Source organism: Euprymna scolopes, chromosome 36 (genome assembly GCF_053919585.1).
Source record: "Euprymna scolopes isolate OS-2025 chromosome 36, ASM5391958v1, whole genome shotgun sequence".
NCBI classification, from domain to species: Eukaryota; Metazoa; Mollusca; class Cephalopoda; order Sepiida; family Sepiolidae; genus Euprymna; species Euprymna scolopes.
The window spans coordinates 48,284,810-48,304,732 of NC_136517.1; the positions used below are offsets into that span (position 1 = coordinate 48,284,810).

The 19,923-nt window shown below is 29.3% G+C and overlaps 1 protein-coding gene across 28 annotated transcripts in view; it reads right to left on the minus strand.

The window, feature by feature from the left end:
* LOC145260458 (plasma membrane calcium-transporting ATPase 2-like) overlaps window positions 1–19,923 on the minus strand; it is a 567,808-nt gene that overhangs the window by 15,187 nt on the left and 532,698 nt on the right. For 17 of the 28 annotated variants that reach the window (XM_080118527.1, XM_080118522.1, XM_080118516.1 and 14 more), the window contains one exon: window positions 18,870–19,761. The exons of 8 other annotated variants lie outside the window; for them this stretch is intronic. In XM_080118527.1, the coding sequence (XP_079974653.1) occupies window positions 19,366–19,761 (396 nt within the window). In that variant the 3' untranslated portion in view covers window positions 18,870–19,365. Of the gene's footprint in view, window positions 1–17,020; window positions 17,798–18,869; window positions 19,762–19,923 lie in introns of those variants that run through there. 3 more of the 28 variants (XM_080118539.1, XM_080118533.1, XM_080118530.1) reach the window with 1 other exon arrangement.

A 19,923-nucleotide genomic window follows, 5' to 3' on the forward strand; every position in this document is an offset into this window, starting at 1 on the left:
TCTTGAGCAATATTAAACATTCTAATAAATTCTTATCTGTCACTAAGAAATATATTAAAAAAAACTCCCCAAAAATGAATAAGCCATTGAACTGCAATAAAATGTTCATTATATATATATATATATATATATATATATATAATGGTTGCAAACTTGTTTGATTATTGCCATTGCTTAGCTAAAAGTTTTCAAGCAATGCCTGCACATAAAACATTTTTAAGCATTGTTGTTGTATGGTATTCACCCTAGAAGGATTAAACCAGCTTGCTCCAAAAGAGAAAACAAAAATGCCAGTAATCCCCAAAAGAAGACCAAGTTCAATTAACTGGAAACAACAGTCACTTCAGTTTTCTGTTTCCCAGATGCCTATTTTAGGCAAAGATTGAAGGGGATATTTCTCCAGATGAACTTACTTTGCTATCAGACACCCACGTGAGCATTTCTACATTCTCACACATAATATTATTTCCTTAATATTATATGATGAAAAATGAAAACCCAAAATTATTTATATATTCATCAACATTGTCTTTATTTCAAGATGATTAATTTGAAGATAAAATTATGAGATTTAAAAATATGTAATATGTTTGTGACGTGAAAAGAATGTTTTTATTTTTTTTTGTTGGTTTCAAATGAGACAGTTCTTAAAATTCCAAAAATGTGGTGCAATTATGACATGAAAAGAATACTTCCATCTTTTTAAAATGAACCATCACCATTAAAAATCAAAATATGTGAATGCAGTCATGAAATGGAATAAATATATTTTTTTTTTATTGATGTTATTATGAACTAGCTATATAACACCGCATTCCCAACAAAACTTTGTACGTAACATTATATATATATATATATATATATATATATATATATATATATATACATACACACACACACACACATACAGGGTGTCCACAAAGTCTGGCTACATTATATAGCCAGACTTTATGGAAGCATCATGTAGATTATGTACCCAGACTTTGTGGGCACCCTGTTTGTATATATATATATATATATACACACACACACACAGGGTGCCAACAAAGTCTGGCTACATAATCTAAAGTCTGGCTACATAATGTAGCCAGACTTTGTGGACACCCTATATATATATATATATATGTTTAAAGAAAAAATAGAAAAAACCGAATGAAATTATTAAAAAATCAACGTTTCGTCCTTGTCTCAGAGGACATCTTCAGGATAATTGAAATAAAAATGTGATAAAAGAAAAAGTCATAGATCGTGCGAAAAAAGACAGTTTTTTAAAATCCAACCCATGTCGGGAAAGGACGAATATGTGTGCGTCCCGACATGGGTTGGATTTTAAAAAACTGTCTTTTTTCGCACGATCTATGACTTTTTCTTTTATCACATTTTTATTTCAATTATCCTGAAGATGTCCTCTGAGACAAGGACGAAACGTTGATTTTTTAATAATTTCATTCGGTTTTTTCTATTTTTTCTTTAAACATAACGTCAACCACCGCTGGTACATTTTTTCATTCCTTATACATATATATATATGTATATATAAATTAAAACTCATCCCATTTCATAAACATGGCACACATTTTAAATTCTAACAGCTATGATTTGTTTGATAAAAATAAAAATTATTGAATATATAAATAATTTTGCCTTTTTATGCAAACGGGGGGGAAAAAACTCATTGTCATGAAGAATGACAATTACAATGAGAGAAATTTAAGTCACGATTAAGTGGAAATTGAATCAACTAGAATTAAATTGATATTTTTTTAGTTGTCAATATCAAGAGAGTGAATTTAGGGAAATAAAAAGGGTGGAGAGTGTTTACTGTGATGATATGATATGTATCTGATGTGATATCCAAGATATATTAACATAAAACAAATGACAGGCCAATATTTCCAACCTGCAAATAACATTCAAAACATGGATCGGTCAAATAGAATCCACACGCACTAGTTGACAGTGTCCTGCTCAAATTAACTAACTGAAATAAAGTTATATAGAAAAGATGTGTCAAAATTAACAGACTCAACACATTCCTCATTACACTATAGAAGACGTGTTCTTCAGAAAGCCTGACCAATTTCCATCAAGTCCATAGGCATGTAAAAAAAATGCTGGAATTCCACACAAATTCAATAGAACTTATATTTGTAGGAGTTCAATAGATTAGGTTTTCTCATTAAACTTTCCACTTTAAATAACGTCATTCATATGTGTAAATTTCTTATTCATAAATGTAGATTTAACAGGCAATGTAAAAAGACTCATAACTACCAGAAATCTGTGGCAAAAACATTTTCTGGTGCCAAGTTAGTTTTATTAATAAATTTCTTGTTACATATTTTCAAAAAAAAAAATGGTCATTCTCCTCATGTGACCTACTGCGAATTAAAGTCAATTTTTTTTTTTTATCTTCTTGGTAAGAATCCCGTTTGAAGTTTTGTTCTACTCCTCAAACTTTGAATAGTGGTAGCAAAACAATAGGACCTTTTTTTCTTCAACTGACCATGGTTGAGCTTTTAAACCTCAAATATTGTTCTTTAGTTACTAGAATTGGTGATGATAGGGGGGTCAGAGCATTTTTTATCAAGGCCTGATGGCTGACCCTGGTTAGTCTCTGTCATGAGTATCATACCACTTTCAGATGAGAGAAGGTTTACACCATTTCTTAGCTCTTCCCGCCTAGTGTATAAGAGGGCTGAAGGGCCCTTTTTATCTTGGGTGTTGGCCTGCTAGTATATAGATATATTTTTACTCATTTTTTTTTTTATTTATTAGTTAATTTCTCATTCTCCACGATTTTTTTATTTGGTATTAGAAGCTTCCCCTTTATAAATAGAGGAGGTGACCATATTCACAACCTGAAGAATGTGCTAGATGGCTCGAGGAGAGACAGCACACCATGTTTTTGAGTATTTGCTCAGGGCTTACTTATGATGAGAAGCATCCTTATGTCAGAGCTTCTGATAAACCCCTATTCAGAGAGTCCTTACACATGCGAGGATAGTATCTAGTAGGCATTCAAGTTCTCAGTTTGTGAAGAAATGTGTGATTCTACTCGACCTCGTGTGTCACTCTCTGATGATATCTTAAAGAAACTCCTCAGGCTAATGAATCCATAGTAAAAAACAAAAAAACAAATATATATATTTCAAGTTAAAAGGATAGTAGTTTCCTTGTTTCTGCATGAACATGTCTCACTACTGTCGGGAAAAAATGCATTAATTTGACATTAGATATAACATCACGTTTCTTATTTTTCCGTTACACCATTAAAATAATATTTCAAGAAAAATCGCTTTTTCAAAGGAAAATTAAGAATTATAAATAGTTTATTTTTGTGTGCTAATCTTGTTATTGGATAGATTATTTCAAATCAATGCATTTTGTAAATGGAGATATTCTATGAAGTTGTTGATTGAAGCTATAACATGATCATAGGTATGAAAATGATATATTCAACCAACAGCTACATACAGTATCTCAAAAAAACAAAAAATCACTTCATCCCCACCCTAAAGATAGCTAATAATATCTATCCCCTCTACATAAAACATTCTACAAGATTTAAATACGAACATTCTGAATTAAAGGTTGAATATAATTTTCTGCCATTGTCAGAATAGAAATTGCCAAAGTATCTGGATTCACATTATAAAATATTGCAAAATTTTGACCTACGTAAGTAAACAATAGAATCTATCTACTGATCAATTTGGATGCATTAAAAAAAAATTAAAATAATTTATAATAAAAAAAAATTTAAAAAAAAAAAAAAAAATTCTTTTGTGCAAGATGCTAATACTCAAATATTTACCGTAAACTTCAGACGCTGAGTCTTGGAGGGGATGGGGAGAGAGGAGGGCTCACTTGACTGCAAAATGATACGCATATTTTTGACTGGTGCATATAAACGACAAGCGTATCTAACGGTGGTGTGCGACTGATAGCTGTAGCAATCTAACCAGCATCATGCAAAAGATCTTCCTATATCTATAGAAAAATTCATGGTAAATAAAATAAGGGCATCTACACAATATCAATGGACAAGAACCACTAATGTATAATAATAATAAAAGTAGGGCATGGGAAATGGGGCTAAGCCTAGTGGCACTCTACAACACAGCACAAACTGCTTTTTACAACAAAACTGATAGAAAATAATTGAGAAAAACATCAGAGAAATAATAAAAGCTTACAAATAAGAGTAACAAAGAAAAAAATAAAATAAAAAAAAAATAATAAAAAGGCAAGTTAAACTGCTAGAGATGCAGCTAAATTTCTGCAATAAAGTCTGGATTAAATATTGTGCAATGACAAAAGCTGGACTAATATATATACATATATATATAAATATATATATATATGTATATATAAATAAAGAAATAAATCTAACAGAGAAAGAACTCTGAACTGCATTACAGTGAGGTTTCAAAGCAATTTTTTGGTTTTGATTTGTTTTTAAACATCTGGGTAGAAAACATTACCAACTTAGTAACCTAAAAATAAAAAATAAAAAAAATGACAAAAATAAGTTTCATTAATGATTGACTTATAAAAATATATATTTTTTAAAGAAAATTTAACAATTCTAACATCCTTAAAAAAAAAAAAAAAAAAAAAAAAAAAATGAAATCCTTATTAATTGCAACATAAAAAAGCTGCTTCATAAAACATGTTTATATTGATAAAATAAAAGTGATCCATATTAATTTGTATTTGAAATTAAAACTTACCACCCCCTCTTTATTTTCCACATGAAAAATGAACAATACACACAATTTTGACGGGACATACAATCTGCCACCACCCTCATTTAGTTTTAAGCTGGTTCAGTTGGAAAGTATGTTAAAAGAAAAAAAATTTTTTTTACACACTTAAGGCTGAAAAAAACAGTTTAATGCTGAACTATATATTATAAGAGGGTTAGAAAAAAAAATGTTTACTTAAGAGGATGGATTGACAAGTATTTGTTGACATTGGATTTGATTAATACTGTCTTTTAGAAGAATTTGGGTTTGGATGATCCAGATCGTTAGATAAAATGACACTGAATTCAGTCAGCTCTGGCTGGCAACAGAACTTCCTGTTGTAGATTTAATCTTTGCTGGTATTTTTTTTTTTTCACCATAGACGAAAGAGAAAATAGGGAAGCAAGGATTGCATCTTCCTTGAACTGACATTGCTTAAATCTATTGGCAAACGAAAGCATTGTTAGGATAAACAAAGAAAAACTTATTTTAGATTTTTTTTTTTTTCCATCTTCTAAATTAGTTGCACAACCAAGGTTTGAGAGTCTAGTCTATTACTCTATTTAACCCATATCTGAAGAGAGATGAATCGATTTATACCTTTCCATAAGATATTAATGAAAGTAATATAATCACGCATGAACACATTTTTCAATTTTAATTCAAAATGGATATATGTATATAACAGAAATAGTTTTAAAGTTGGTATGAATAATTCCAATTATTTCTCTTGCTTTAAAAGTTTGCCAAAGTGATACAATTATAAAAGCAACAAAAATCTAAATGAAATATTTATATTCTGGTGTCATATCTGTAATAGAAATTGTAAAAAGCAAACTGTCAGCAATCAAATTTTTTTTTTTTTTTTTTTTTTTTGCATTCGTTTATTTTCAATGCAATTTCATTGGTAGTCACAACATTGTCAACATTATCATCATGAGCGCTACTATTTAGAGATATTTTTTTTGTTTACTCATTCTAACAATAGTTTTGACAAGGATTGCTTTCTAAAATTAATGCAAAGTGAATGTACTTTTTTTTATTTTCACTTTATAACTTATCTGATTAGTGTTTTCCTTATATACATATGTAGATAGATATAATATAGCAATAATATTATTAAGGCTTACAATGACATGTTAAGGTTCAGACTCAGAGCTAAATTAGCAGTTTAGAAAAAGATTTGGTTATGAAGAAACTTTCGCATTAAGCTATGATATTATTTGCAATAATTGCTTTACCTCTTATACAAGCTGTTTACCAATTCAAGAAAAAGACTAAATATTTTATATATATATATATATATATATATATATATATATATATATATATATTAACTGGAATTCCTATCTAATATTAGATCTTTTGGGGGGGTTTAGATGAGTTTGATAAATACATCATTTATTTATTTTTTTTTTTTACAATAACAATTTTGATGATTTATCTGGCATAATTTATACAAAGTCATGAAAAGAGATGAGGCGCATAATCTTAATATGACAAAGCATTTATTCATGGGAAAATATATGAAGCAGATAAAGCTAACAGATTATAAGATAGAGATTGAACAATACATTTATCCCTAAAGCCATAACCATGGCTTGAAGCAATCTTACCGAAAGTACCAAATTGGCAACAACTAATGTCTTATGAAACAGCAAAAAAATTTAAAAAATAAATAAACCAGGATTTCCATAACTGGGGAATCCACTGAATATAATTATTTAGCTTTAAAAAGGGTTAACAATTTTGACTTGTAACAAGTACAACAAATACAAAATGAAAATCGATAAGGAGAAATCCTTTTAGATGTTATAACTAAAAATATAAAGAGAACATTTACAAGTAGAAATCAGTTAAAATCTATAAAAAAAAAAAAAAAAAGTGAAAGTTTTTAAAAGTCCACATGTATTTCCATATAATAAAAAACACACACACAAAAAAACATTTAATAAAAAATAACTCATCTTCATCAAACAATAAAAAATATATATAATAAAGACAACAGGCAAGCATGTGTGTTTTAAGTTTTAAATGTGTTGAATAACGCAAATTATACAATGAGAGGATGAACTGGAATAATGAAATACTGGTAGAATCAATAAACAAATACAACAATGGGCTGCGAAACAAGATGGGAAGAGTTTGAGAACTGTGCATGGAATAAAAGTGTGTGCTTAGATACACTAGCGGTTGTGGCATACACACATGGAAGAATAACATGGTCATATATAAATGTATGGCTATGTAGTTTAGGAACAAACACAAACAACTCAGTTACATTTGTAAAATCATAATATATTTACTATTATTTAGGATACTATACACCGATATACAAAAAAAAAAAAAACCCAGAGATACCAAAAATTTAAAAGTAGAATTAGCCTGCAGACAGATGAGAGAAAACAGTAGTTATTACCTCCCCTCCACAGCTGGATTTATTATCTACTTTGAAACCTCTGGTATCTCTATAAATAATCAAGTTATCGTTATATAGAATCATTATATACATCATAACACATTTAAACAAGTATCAAAAACAAGTGCTAACCATTGAATTATTTTGATAGCATTATTTTTTTTTTAAGTAAATGTATTCTCAGTCTCAATTTCTGTTTCAAAAATGTGTAAAAATGGTCTGTGATTCATATGTCATTTTCAAAAATGCAAAATTTGAACATGCAGTTTAGAGATGCTGATAGGGATGTTTAAATTTAAACGGTTAGGGTTAGACATTATACGAGGAATACAACATAAGCAGCATCTTTAACGGCATTCAAGAATTTACGGAATAGTTTAAGGCTACACCTTTTCTGACCTTAATCTTTCCCGTTCATTTCTGAAAATGACCAAGATGAGACAAAGAGAACTTCAACATTAAGATGAATTATAGACCTTTGTTTTCACAACTATTTGATTTGGAAACAATGATAATCCAGTTACTTAAAAATAAAATAAAGGTATTCAAAATCATCACCCAAAAGTACTTATCTTGTCTTTAATACATGTTTACATGTGCATATATTTGGTTCTGAAGAAACTATTTGACCTCCAACTTGAAATGTTTATAAGTAGGTTTAAACTCAAAGTCATTAATTCCAATAAAAATCATTACAATCAACAATATTATAGAAACTAATGTTTTCCATAAAATTCCAACATCCACAATTCAACAAAATCTTGAAAGGCATTTCAGCTGCATCTTTAAAATTCTGTCTCAAAAAGTAGTAAGGTGAGAGTTACAATACTGTGGGTGCGATAGAATTTCATAGTTCAATTTGTTGAGCTGCAAATTATGTTGGAGCATCGTCATGCTGGAAACACACACGCACACACTATAGCTGATGTATCCTGTAAATTTGCTGACCATACTTCTCTACAGTGTTACTGTTTCAATGCGATTCGGTAAGCTGTATTGGATCAATCCTTTATTAAACCATCAAACAGTCACCATCATTCTAGGTTTGGGAAGATGTTTCATCTATCTTGATTTAATCATTGGTTATTATAAAGAGTCCTTATTTATCACACCTGACATAGTTTTTTTTTTTTCTTTTATTTTTCATTTTAAGTTTATGCAGCAAATGCTTTAACAGTTTTAATTTGATTAACTGTGTCAACTGCAAACAAATATCTACAACCTTTTTCAGCCGCAAGGTTGCCATCTCCACGGGAACATTTTCCAAAGCAACATTACAGTAGTGTACATTCATTGATTACCCCTCTAGCTGAATACTGTTCATATCACAAGCAACCAGTACTTTCACTATATTTATTTATTAATCTGAATATAAAATAACATTTAAAGGAAACCTAATAGCAATGCAGAGCAAATTTTGTGCCTCAAATGATATATAACATGAATATATTTAAATAAGCATTTGTTTAAAAAAAAAAAAAAATTTGAAGGGAAAATTTGAATAAAAAAATCAAGACTACTTTTGCAAGAAAACATTGATAAAACTGACAAAATGAAGCTAAAATGGGGTATGTGTTGGAGGAGGAAGGAGAGCGGTTAAACCAAAATAAATTATTTGTAAGAGATCAGAAATGAGTTTATTTTTTTTTCTTGTATTTACAATTTGAAAACAGATATGACCTGCTTCTTCCTTAACTGCTCAACAGACAGCTTTAATAAAAATCTTTATAATACCCTTCATTTATTTTGTTTGATGTCCCTTCCTTTTATAATTTTATAATCTTCCCTCCTATTTCATGTCCATTTTCAAATTGTAATTTAAAAAAAAAATCATTTCTGACAGTCTTGATTAATAAAGATGAAATAGTTAATCTCACCATATGAAGTTTATTGTACTGTGGGTATATACACTTTTTTTTGTCATTTTATTATAGTTTCGTGGTAAACAACTGATGATCCCTTAAGAACATTGATGCTATTGTTTATTCATGTAAGTAAAACGATTCAGCGATGCAGGAAATTGACTTACTGAAAAAATATTTTTCCAATGAAGGACATTTTTTTTTTTTTTTTTTAAAGAAACAAAAACAGTCACGTGATATGAAGTTGAATCATGTATAAACAGAAGTGTGTGCATATGCATGTTCTGGATGAAATTTTGCACTAAAGCAGTTTAACAAAATAATTTTACCTATTTTTATATCTATTTTTCTGTCCTTTCCAAAATTCAAAACAGAGAATCCAATATGTAGATACATGTTTACAAAAGGATCAAATATACAATAAAAATAACAAGTAAAAGAATATATATATATATATATATATATATATATATATATATATATATATTATATATATATACTAGAGGGGGAATATACAACCATGCTACATTATCAGGTTTGTGTAATTTTGTGTTGGGTGAGTGGAGGGTCAAATTTCAATTTGGTTCCACAAGGAGGATTTTTCACCATAAAACAAAATGTATACAATAATTTATATATGTATATATAACAGTAAAAAAAAAAAAAAATGCTCCCCTTTGCGCCTTGCCTGCTCTCTCAACATGATGTTTATATTTGAGCTCCCTTCGTGCAGTCCTTCATAAAAGGGGGAACAAATGTGCAGGAGTCTCGCTTTTATCGGAGTAGGATGTTTCTCAATTTTTCCATGTTCATTTGCATACACAGCTCGATGAAATCCATGATGCATGAAGTAAACGGAAGCAGTTGGAGAGATGATTTTATTTTTTATTTTTTTGCTTTTGAATATTTTGTAACAATTGACAGAGATATAGATACAAACAGTATATACATATACCAACTACTACTTCTCTATTTAGAGTGTAAGCAAAGATTAACGGTAGATGCTCTGATTGGAATCATATTGGATGCCAATTAATAAAAATGTATTAGCAACAAATTAACAAGTTTAAATTAGAAGTAAAACAACAGAGTTAACATTTTTCTTGAAGTTTAAATATGACATGTATGGCAATATAGTATGGCACTATATATCACAGAATCTCTCCTATTAGCATTTACTTATTTCTCTAAACACATAAAAAAAATCTTTTAATATATTTTTCATCCTACAAAAGTGAAGGTAGTTTTTTTTTCTTTTTAAGTAAAAAAATGTTAGTCTTAAGTAAAGATCAAAAAGGAAAAAAATTAAAAAAAAAAAAAAAAAAAAAAAAAAATTTTTTTTTTTTTAATGAGTTACAGATTCCTTCAACATTGGATCATGCCAGAGGTTATTCCAACTGATGGCCATCCCCATTTTTGGAAAGGATGAGGGAAAAGAAAAATCACCCAAATACACATACACTAACCTAGCTGTATATATGGACACTCCTTTAAAGTTAAATTGCAATAAGCTTTTTATTGTTTTTAAAACTTTATAGTGAAACGTGGAGAAGTGGAGGGAAGGATTATATATATAAAAAAAATCAACTGACCCAAAAGAAATTACAGAAGTATCTTGCATCTAACATCAGGATGTTTAGAAAGGATCACCTCAGGTTTTATTAATTTATTTATTGCGGACTATTATCCTTATCTTTCTTAGTTGTTCTTTTGGGGCCTGTGGCACAGTGAAAGATATTGAACCTCTACGGTTCCAGGTGAGAATTGTCTGAAGATAGCGGTTTCAATCCTACCCAAAGCCAGCCAGAGGCTTACTTGGCCAAAACGTGGTGAGACAATAGGAGATTTGGAATTCCTATCCTGTTGAAGGCTAGAGGAATAGTTGGCCGAAACGTTGTAAAACAACTAATAAAGATGAGGATAATAGTCTGCAACAAATAAATAATACTCATCTCAATAATGAATTACAATTAAATAATATATATATATATATATATATATATATATATACACACACCTCAGGTTTTGTTTCTCATTAAAATCATTGAACAACTATCTCATTTTTAATTTGAATTTTCGACTGAAATTTTCAAACATTTTCTTAACTGATGAAATCCGATGATTGAAGAATAGAAACTGCTGATCTAAGAACATAGTTAAAACTTGTAGTAGGTCTATTATAAGGAATATTAAATGGCACATTGAAAATATGACATCTATAAAGTGAAATCTAATTTCTACTCCATTAACTTTATTATAATTCCACTAACTTGAATGTACAACCTGACACCCCTTCAACCTAAGGCAAAAACAAAATCGTGAGAGAGGAAAGGGGTAGAACCAAGCTGGTATAAAATATGAAGATGAAAAATGATTGGGATTGTTTTAATGTTCATCAACCTTATCAATCATTTAATGATAAAAAACAAAAGAGGCACAATGAAAACGAAAGAAGACTTTAATGGCAAGTATTTAAAATACGCTAAAAAGATGGAAGATGGTCATTAATCAGAAAGGAGTTTTGCAGAAAGTCTCCAATACAAGAGCATCATATCAGAAATTCCTCCGTTTCTGGTTATATGAGTTTGAGATTTGATTTTTTTTTTTATTGGTTACTTCCAGTTTAGGTGGGAATAAAAAAAATTAAATAAGGTTGAAAGAAAAAAAGGATATAAGTTAGAAAAAACAAAAAAATTACATAAAACCATAAAAGATATGGGAGAATTGTAATTCCAACGGTTTTCCAGGCCATCTGATCATTAAAATCTCCTTAGGAACTAAAAAAAAACCAATGAAAACCATCAATACTTAATGCCTTAGACATTTCTGAAATACATAAAACTACCACAGATAAAATGGCAAGAAATTTAAAACTTGTATGAATTTAAATATCTCAAAAAAAATGAAAATATAAATCTAAAATGATTGAAAGCTATTATTTATATTCCAGGCAATATTGAATCATGTTGACTGCAATCAAAGAATAAAGAAAAAAATAAGCAAATATATATATTTGATTCTCCACTGCTACAAACACATTACCCCCCCCCCCGTCGGTTGTCCCTTTCTAGTGACATAAAATGTGTTTGTGGCAATGGAAAATGGAAAACATAAAACTAATTTATAGTTTTAATTAAAATTCTACTTGATAATTTTACTTTTCGGTTTAGATATCTACTTTTACTGGATATATAAGTATATCAAAGAGCTTTCCTGTTAATTTATATTGAACTGTCATATTTCACTTGCATATTTCGAAGTACAAACACCACCAAAAGCAAAAAAAATGTAATTACTTATATTGGAATGCATAGCTGGAATCTTTAAGGAGATAAAACAAATTTGCTAAGCTGATGATTCCATGGCTTCATAAACTGAAATCAATAGGTGACATCCTTCGATTGCTTCAGCTCTTAAACTTATGTCTTATAAATGCAACAGATGATGACTCATCAGAATATCAAAATCATGATTCAATTTACATTTTAAAAGAAATAAAAATTAAATCTGAAATAAATTCAAATGACATTTAACTGTTTTCTGAATTTATTTGAAAATATAAGAAAAATGGTGAAATAAAAGATGTAAATACTAGAAAGGGTTTGAAACCAAAAGTAAATTAAAAAAAAATTTTTTTTTTTTAAAAACACACTAATACCGTTTGTTACTTAACATTTTCTCTAAAACAGAGAAAAGCAAATCTATACATAGAATATGCCAATGCAAGAGAGAGTGGGGATAGAAAAAAGATGAAGATCCTGTGAAACAAAGGTCAGAATAAAAAAAAAATCAATAAATAAAATAATGAAATCAACAATATAAGGTTAGGAAAAAAAAAAAAAGAAAAAGAAAAAAGCCAAAAAGTTTGGAGCAGCAAACAATATTGTGCCAAAATGTTATTAAAAAAAACAAACAAATAAAATAAACAAATGCAGTTAGTCAACAGTAGTCAGTAAAATGAACAAATCCACATAAGGATATTAGAAACCTCAAAATGAACACATTTCAGTAAATATTAAATGAAACAAGGGAACAGAAAAAAAAAGCTCTATAATCTTCATAATAAATGATTACATGTAGATATATACATATATTAAAACAATAACGAAAGTGGATAAAATAAAGACAAAAATCATTCAATCAAGAAAATAGACCGAGTATTTCAACTAAAAAACGGTGAAAATAATTTGTAAACTTATGATTCTATGTGAAAATTCAAACTATTTTAAGAGCGCAAAGACCACAGTATACAAAAAAAAAAGTTTGATTCAAAAGGGACATAACTCAAAATAAATATTATGCTACACAAGCAATAGGAATGTTTTCTGATAATAGACTAAATACAAAATAAAGATTAGCTTTCTCCCCATAATTCCTACACAACCAATATGAAAGAAACAAAGTACAAAAGATTCAAAGGACTAAATAAAATAAGTACCGATTTAAAATAGTCCATTTTTTAAAGCAGAGATTACAATATTTAATGATTAGGTATGATTTATCCGAGAATAATCCTTTTCTATATGATTTGATCCAGTATGAACGCAGAATTTATAACACTTATTGCAATTTAGACAAACTAAATAAAAATAAAATCACACACAAAAAATCCCTAAACTTTTAACTTGAAATTAACTTTTAAATATTTGAGAAAAAAAGCTTATAATTTCGTTGATATAAGAGTAGCAGCATAAAAATGTAGTTATATGGGAGGGAGAAATTGCTGAAATTACCTATAAGATTGGAAAGCTGAAGCCTATGGATTCACAATCTAACTGTGTCTGCAAGGAGAGGAGGAGGAGGGCACGTGTAACTGTAAACGTTTAATTTTCTCACATAAGACATCTGTAATATTTTTCTAAATAAAATATATAAATGTTAGCAGAAGTGGATACTTAGCTATAAAGTACTATTCCATTCCACTCCACTCTCTAAAATACTTTGTAGGTCTCTTCTTTTTCTTTTTTTTATTAACTTTCGCAATAATAGTTTATGCCCTTCAGAAGGAATTGGCTTTAATCTATTTTGTTTGCAGCACTCTTTCATATAGCCTAGGGCTTTAGTTTTTTTACAATAAATTGGACACTATTGATTGTGCGTGTGTGAAAAGGTGAGCTAAGAATAAGAGAAAGAGCGATCCATTTAGACAGCTAGGTTAATGTTATCTGAATAATCACAAACAAGAACAGTGCTACAGGTAAAACGTTTTTATTCATAAAAACGATAAACAATGCTGAGAACAAAACAGAGGTTGGTACAAAACCTACACTTTGATAGTCCTTTTGGTTTAGTTTTCTCCTTTTTTCATTTTGTTTAGCTCTGCAAATGACATTCACATTGTCATCATAGCATTTAAAAAAATCTTTTTTTTTAAATTTTTTATTTTTTAATTGAATTTTATTTTTTTCTCTCATTTTTAAATGTAGGTAAGAGGTTCCATTTATGCCTGTCTGCTTGTAATAACAGTATAATAATAGTTGTAATAATAGTAATTGAGTGGGAAGGGGAGGAAGAGGAGAAGCTGCGAGTTGGCGTAAATGAAACAGTTACTCCCGTTTAAAACTAGCTGTCATCCTTTCTATCTAGAGGATGCTATCAGGGTTGGAAGGGAAGGATGGGAGACTTGGAAAAATTTATTTGGATTTTAATATAGCAAACATAATCTGAACCTAGTTTTATTTTCATCTAAAAATAATAAAAATATCTAATTCATGCTAGGAAAACTTTAAAAAAAAAAAAAAAAAAAAAAAAAGAAAAAAAAATTGTACAAAGTCTATACCTAGTTTTAATTTAATAAGTCTAGCTTTACATTATTTCAAGCTAGGATTACAGATTAAAATCAATTCCAGGAAAGTAAAAACTTGCTTGAAAAGAATCTATTATAATCTAATTTTAAAGTGAAAAAAAAAAAAAAAAAAAAAAAAAAAAAAAAGAAATTAGGAGAGATCAAGGCATTCATTTAGTTTAAAACCTATAAAATTTTTTATTAAAATCTATGAAAAGGATGAAAAAAGATTGAATGAAAAACTAAAAGTTAACAATTTGGTAGGACCATTGATTTCTTTTTGTAAGGATTTCATTCATAAAATGGAGATGATTTCACTCTGATTCAGTGGTGTCTTTTTCGATGCTATTGCATAAGCTTATAAACATATACGCAATGACAGCTGAAAAAGATGAGACCATCAAAGTAGGCTGAACCGGAACATCATTTAAAAATGAAACGTAGGATCAGTCAACACAAGAATCACATCCATTGTATAAATTCTCACCTCATAACTACCGAAAAATGAAAAAAAAAAGAAAAGAAAAAAAAATCAATCTACAACTTTCCATTCTGAAATCCTAAAAACTATAGTATATATATATATGTATACATACACACACATTTATATATGTGCACACACATCCATTTGTACATGTATACACACACACACACACACACATGTGCCTATATATAAATATGTGTGTGTACATATACATTTGTATGCATGCATATATAGTGGTGTGTGATTTGATAAATATGAATGTAAATTTAACAGATTTTACAATGTATTCTGGTGGTAGCAACACTGCTTATTGTTACCCCTAAAATACAGGTGATATCCCCAGATATCCAACAGCACAGCCAATATCTGTAACCTTTCATTACCAAGCACTGCCCCCCCCCCCGCAACAATGATTTGGGAGTCAACCCATTCAGATGTTTACCACATACACACACAATAACAATGTGTTTCAATTCTCACATCAGATTTTCTTTTTCATGTTTGCATCTGTAACATTTACTCACAATTTCTCAAACGCCAGATTTAAATAATTACAAAAAGATGTTTAAATCTAAAATTGATTAATATGATTGCTAATTCCAATTAATTTAAAAGTTTTGTACATGTCATTTGAAGTTAAAAAAAAAAAAAAAAAAAAAAAATTTTTTTTTTCTCACTCTGTAACAGTAAAATGAATAGGAGTAGGGATGGGAAACAATGTTAGGGAGGAAGAGAAAAATTCCGAAAAAAAAAAAAAAAAATTTCTCCATTTTCAGATTTTATCATTATTATTTTTTTTTATTATTCATAAAATGAGACAGTCTTTATTTAAAGAGAAAACCCCCCAAAAAACAAGAGAATGAGAAAGCAGTTAAGAAAGGAGAGGGGCACTGTTAAGAGTGGAGGGGATGAAAGAAGTAAGAGAAAAAGAATTAAATGCACATATGCTTTCTACACAAACATTATATATATATATATATATATATATATATATATATATATATATATATAAAATGAAATGAAGCTACAGTATATAAATGTTGCGAATGTTAACCTTTGAATAGTCAACCCATGTTTTTATACTGTATCCGACACAAGTAAATGTGTATGGCAGCAATTGCAAACAGATTTGCACACATGCTTCTAACTTCAAAATAAAAAAGACAATTAGATAAGAGCAATTTAAAATTTTTTTCTTTTAATATTTCGCCTTGTAATTATTTCTGAGTTCATTGACACAATTTTATTTTTCTCTTTGATTTAGGAGCATAAATGAACTATAATACTTGACGTTTGCCGATAAACTTTAATTCTAACCAGAGATTACTATCTACCAATTTAAAGGCTTCAAAATGACCTTTGAATGTTGAAGGCTACAAAGTAAACAGTTTCCGACCATCCCCCCTCCCATTATTAAAGATAAAAAATGTTCGCACAATGATTTCTTCGTGGTCATGCAAAATTCTAAAGTGATTTTAAAGCCTTTAAACTGCTGACTAGAAAGTAATTTCTGGCTAGATTTAAAGTTTATAGGCAAAAATCGAGTATTATAATTGTTTGTTTTTTTTTCTTCCTAAATAATAATAATAAAAAAAAAACATTGTTTTTACTGCACTTCTACTGTATCATTGAGCCGATTTCTTTGTTTTTGATCGTCAAACTAAAGACAAAATGGGATTTATGATAAAAAGGTGTAAACTAACAAACTACATAGGTGTCTTAGCTCAACTGGTCTGAAAATCTTTTTTTTTTTTTTCTTTTGCTCTTTCCATTAAATGGATTTTCTGGATATTAATTTAATGGCTATATATCTTTTAGGTGACCTTGAGAAAAAAAGTTTTTTTTTTTTTTTTTTTTTAACAAAGTCTGTGAAATGAAATTTTTAAATTTTCAGCAACCAGACTGCATTTACAATATTTAAAAGAAAGGGGGTGGGGAAGAAAGTTAAAAATTTAAAAATAGAAAAAGAAAAAAAAAGTTGCTTTTTTTTTTCTTCCTCTTTTCAGCATGAGCTAGCACCAAATTACTAAGACTTGAAAGGAGGTACTTCAACACTGCACAGTTTCAGCAAAATATAAGCAAGCTTAGAACAGAAGTTCTAAATGAATAGTAATAATAAAGGAATCTTAAAATAGTATAAAAATGAGAGTAAGATTGATAAAATAAATGACAAAAAGGGGCAGAGAGTGACACTCAAATCACAGAATATATACATATATATATATACATATATATTCAACAGCAGCTCTTGCGGTGCCCAACTGTATACTACCAAAAATATGATGCAGGGAATAGTCCAAATGGGGTGCGGGTACATGCTCAAATTGATGTGTCTACTGTTTGGTTGGTGGTAGCAGACCCATCGGTGCGCGGGCTGGCTGGAAATTTGTACCACATCCTAAGGTGCTCAAGTGATTGGGAACTATAGTTCGAAGACAGGCTACGCCCATCATAACGCGTGTCTAATGCCATGCGGAAAGCATTAACAACACGAATCTGAAAAATAGAGAAAAAAAAAAAACAAAAAAAAAAAACACAAAAACAAAAAAGGAAACAAAGTCAGACAAAGGCGCACACAAAAAAATAAAAAAAAAATAGTGCAGCATTCAACTAAAAAAAAATAAAAATAAATAAAATAAAATGAAAAATGGACAAGGTAGACAACAAACAAATAAACTAGTGTAAACACTGAAATTGTAACCAAGACAAATCAACTACAGGGAGGAGGAGGAGTTGGAAGGGCTTGTGGTTCAAGTGATTTTTTTTGTTTTTTGTTAATCTGTTTAACCACATTTTTATAAAGAAAGTTAAAAGAAAAAATAATAGCAAGGAACAAACTAACAATAGGTAAATAAAAATGGGAAAAGACATGGGTAGCAGTGACTCCTAAAATAAAATGAGTCTAATAGATTTATATATATATATATATATATATATATATATATATATATATATATATATATATATATATATATAATGCGTACACACCATGCAGGGAAGAGTACCAGAGGATAGAGGAGAGGGCTGTCTACACAAACAAACCAACTCCATGAAGGAATATCACAACACAGCTAGTAAAATCCATCAGTTCTTTTTTTTTTTTCTTTTTTTTTTTTTTTTTGTTGTTGTCCATTTGAAACCAGTGAATTGGATAGTTTGTGTTTAGACAAAGAGTTAGTGAAGTTTAGTATTAATAGGATTTCTACAATCAATTTTAGGACTATAAGCTAGATATACACTATTTCACAGGAGTCCATTCACAGATGGTAAGGGTTGAGGGATGGTGAGTTGTGTGTGTGTTTTTTGTTTGTTTTTTTTAATGGTAATTTTTTTTTTCAAAAAATGAATAGGAAATAATTTTTTCAATGTTTTTTTTTTTTTTTTTTTTTCAGTTTTTATTATTTTTATTTAATAATTTAAAATGGGGTATACAGAAACAAGAACCCCCAAAAATGAAATGTTAAATAATAATAATAGTAATAATATAAATGTGTACTGCACCAGAAACTGGTATTAATCTATAATCATTTTGGATAAGAAAAGATGGCACCTATAAGTAATAAATGCGTGAATAAAAAAAAAAGAAAAAAGTTTTCTCCCCAACCCCCCATTTTCATTTCATGTTTCTCAAAAATCATTTTTTTTTTCTTTCATTTTTTTTTTTTTATAACAATTAATTTTTTGTTTGCTTTTCTCTTGTTTTGTATATATATGTATTTTTTTTTTTTTTGGAGATGATATAATTTCAAGTAAAATTGCCATTACTCAAGATGACTGATTCTTGTTCGTATGGATTCACAAGAGAGGAAAAAAAAAAAAAAAAAAAATGTCCATCACGGAGATATGCAAAATTTATTCTTTATCAACACCAACATCTGTTTGTGTGTGTGTTTGTGTATGTATATATATATATATATATATATATATATATATATATATATATATATATATACACACACACACACATATATATATTTATATTCCGCTAACTGGATATGTTAGGGGAAGAACAATTACCCAGAAAACTTTGTTTCTTTTCCTTTTCACTACCCATGAGTTATAAGCTAAATCGAAGTCTCATGGATATTTGTGTTGGCAATGTCAGACTGGCTGAAGGTCTTAGTTGGAGACTTTTTGCGGGCTTGATTGGTGGGGGCCAGAATGGGTGACGGTTGCTTGGCAACCAAAGGAACATTTTCAAATGACTGGCTCTTCGCTTTGAACGGTTGATGATCGACTGGAGAGATCGGAGTGGAGACAATTTCTGGGGTGTTAAGGTATATGTTTTCTGGTGGACTTGAGCGTAAATGGTGGTCATGTTGGTAAGCCTCCTCACTTATAGGCCGGGGCCCCGGGTGGCTACGTGAACTACGTATGCTGTGTAAACTGTGGAAACTGTGAATGCTACGTTTTTCCTCAAGGTCTTCCAAAGTACTCTTAAACGCTCGCACTACCCGAAGCTGTCAACAGAAGAAAATCAGGCAGCCATTTTAGGTCAACATCTTAACGACAGCAGGAAGAGCAGCAGCAAAATCTTAACAATTGAGGACTGTTCAAATTTATCCACATTCTTTTTTTTGGGGGGGAAGAGGGCATGAAGAGAAGGTGCAGTAGGAGTAGTA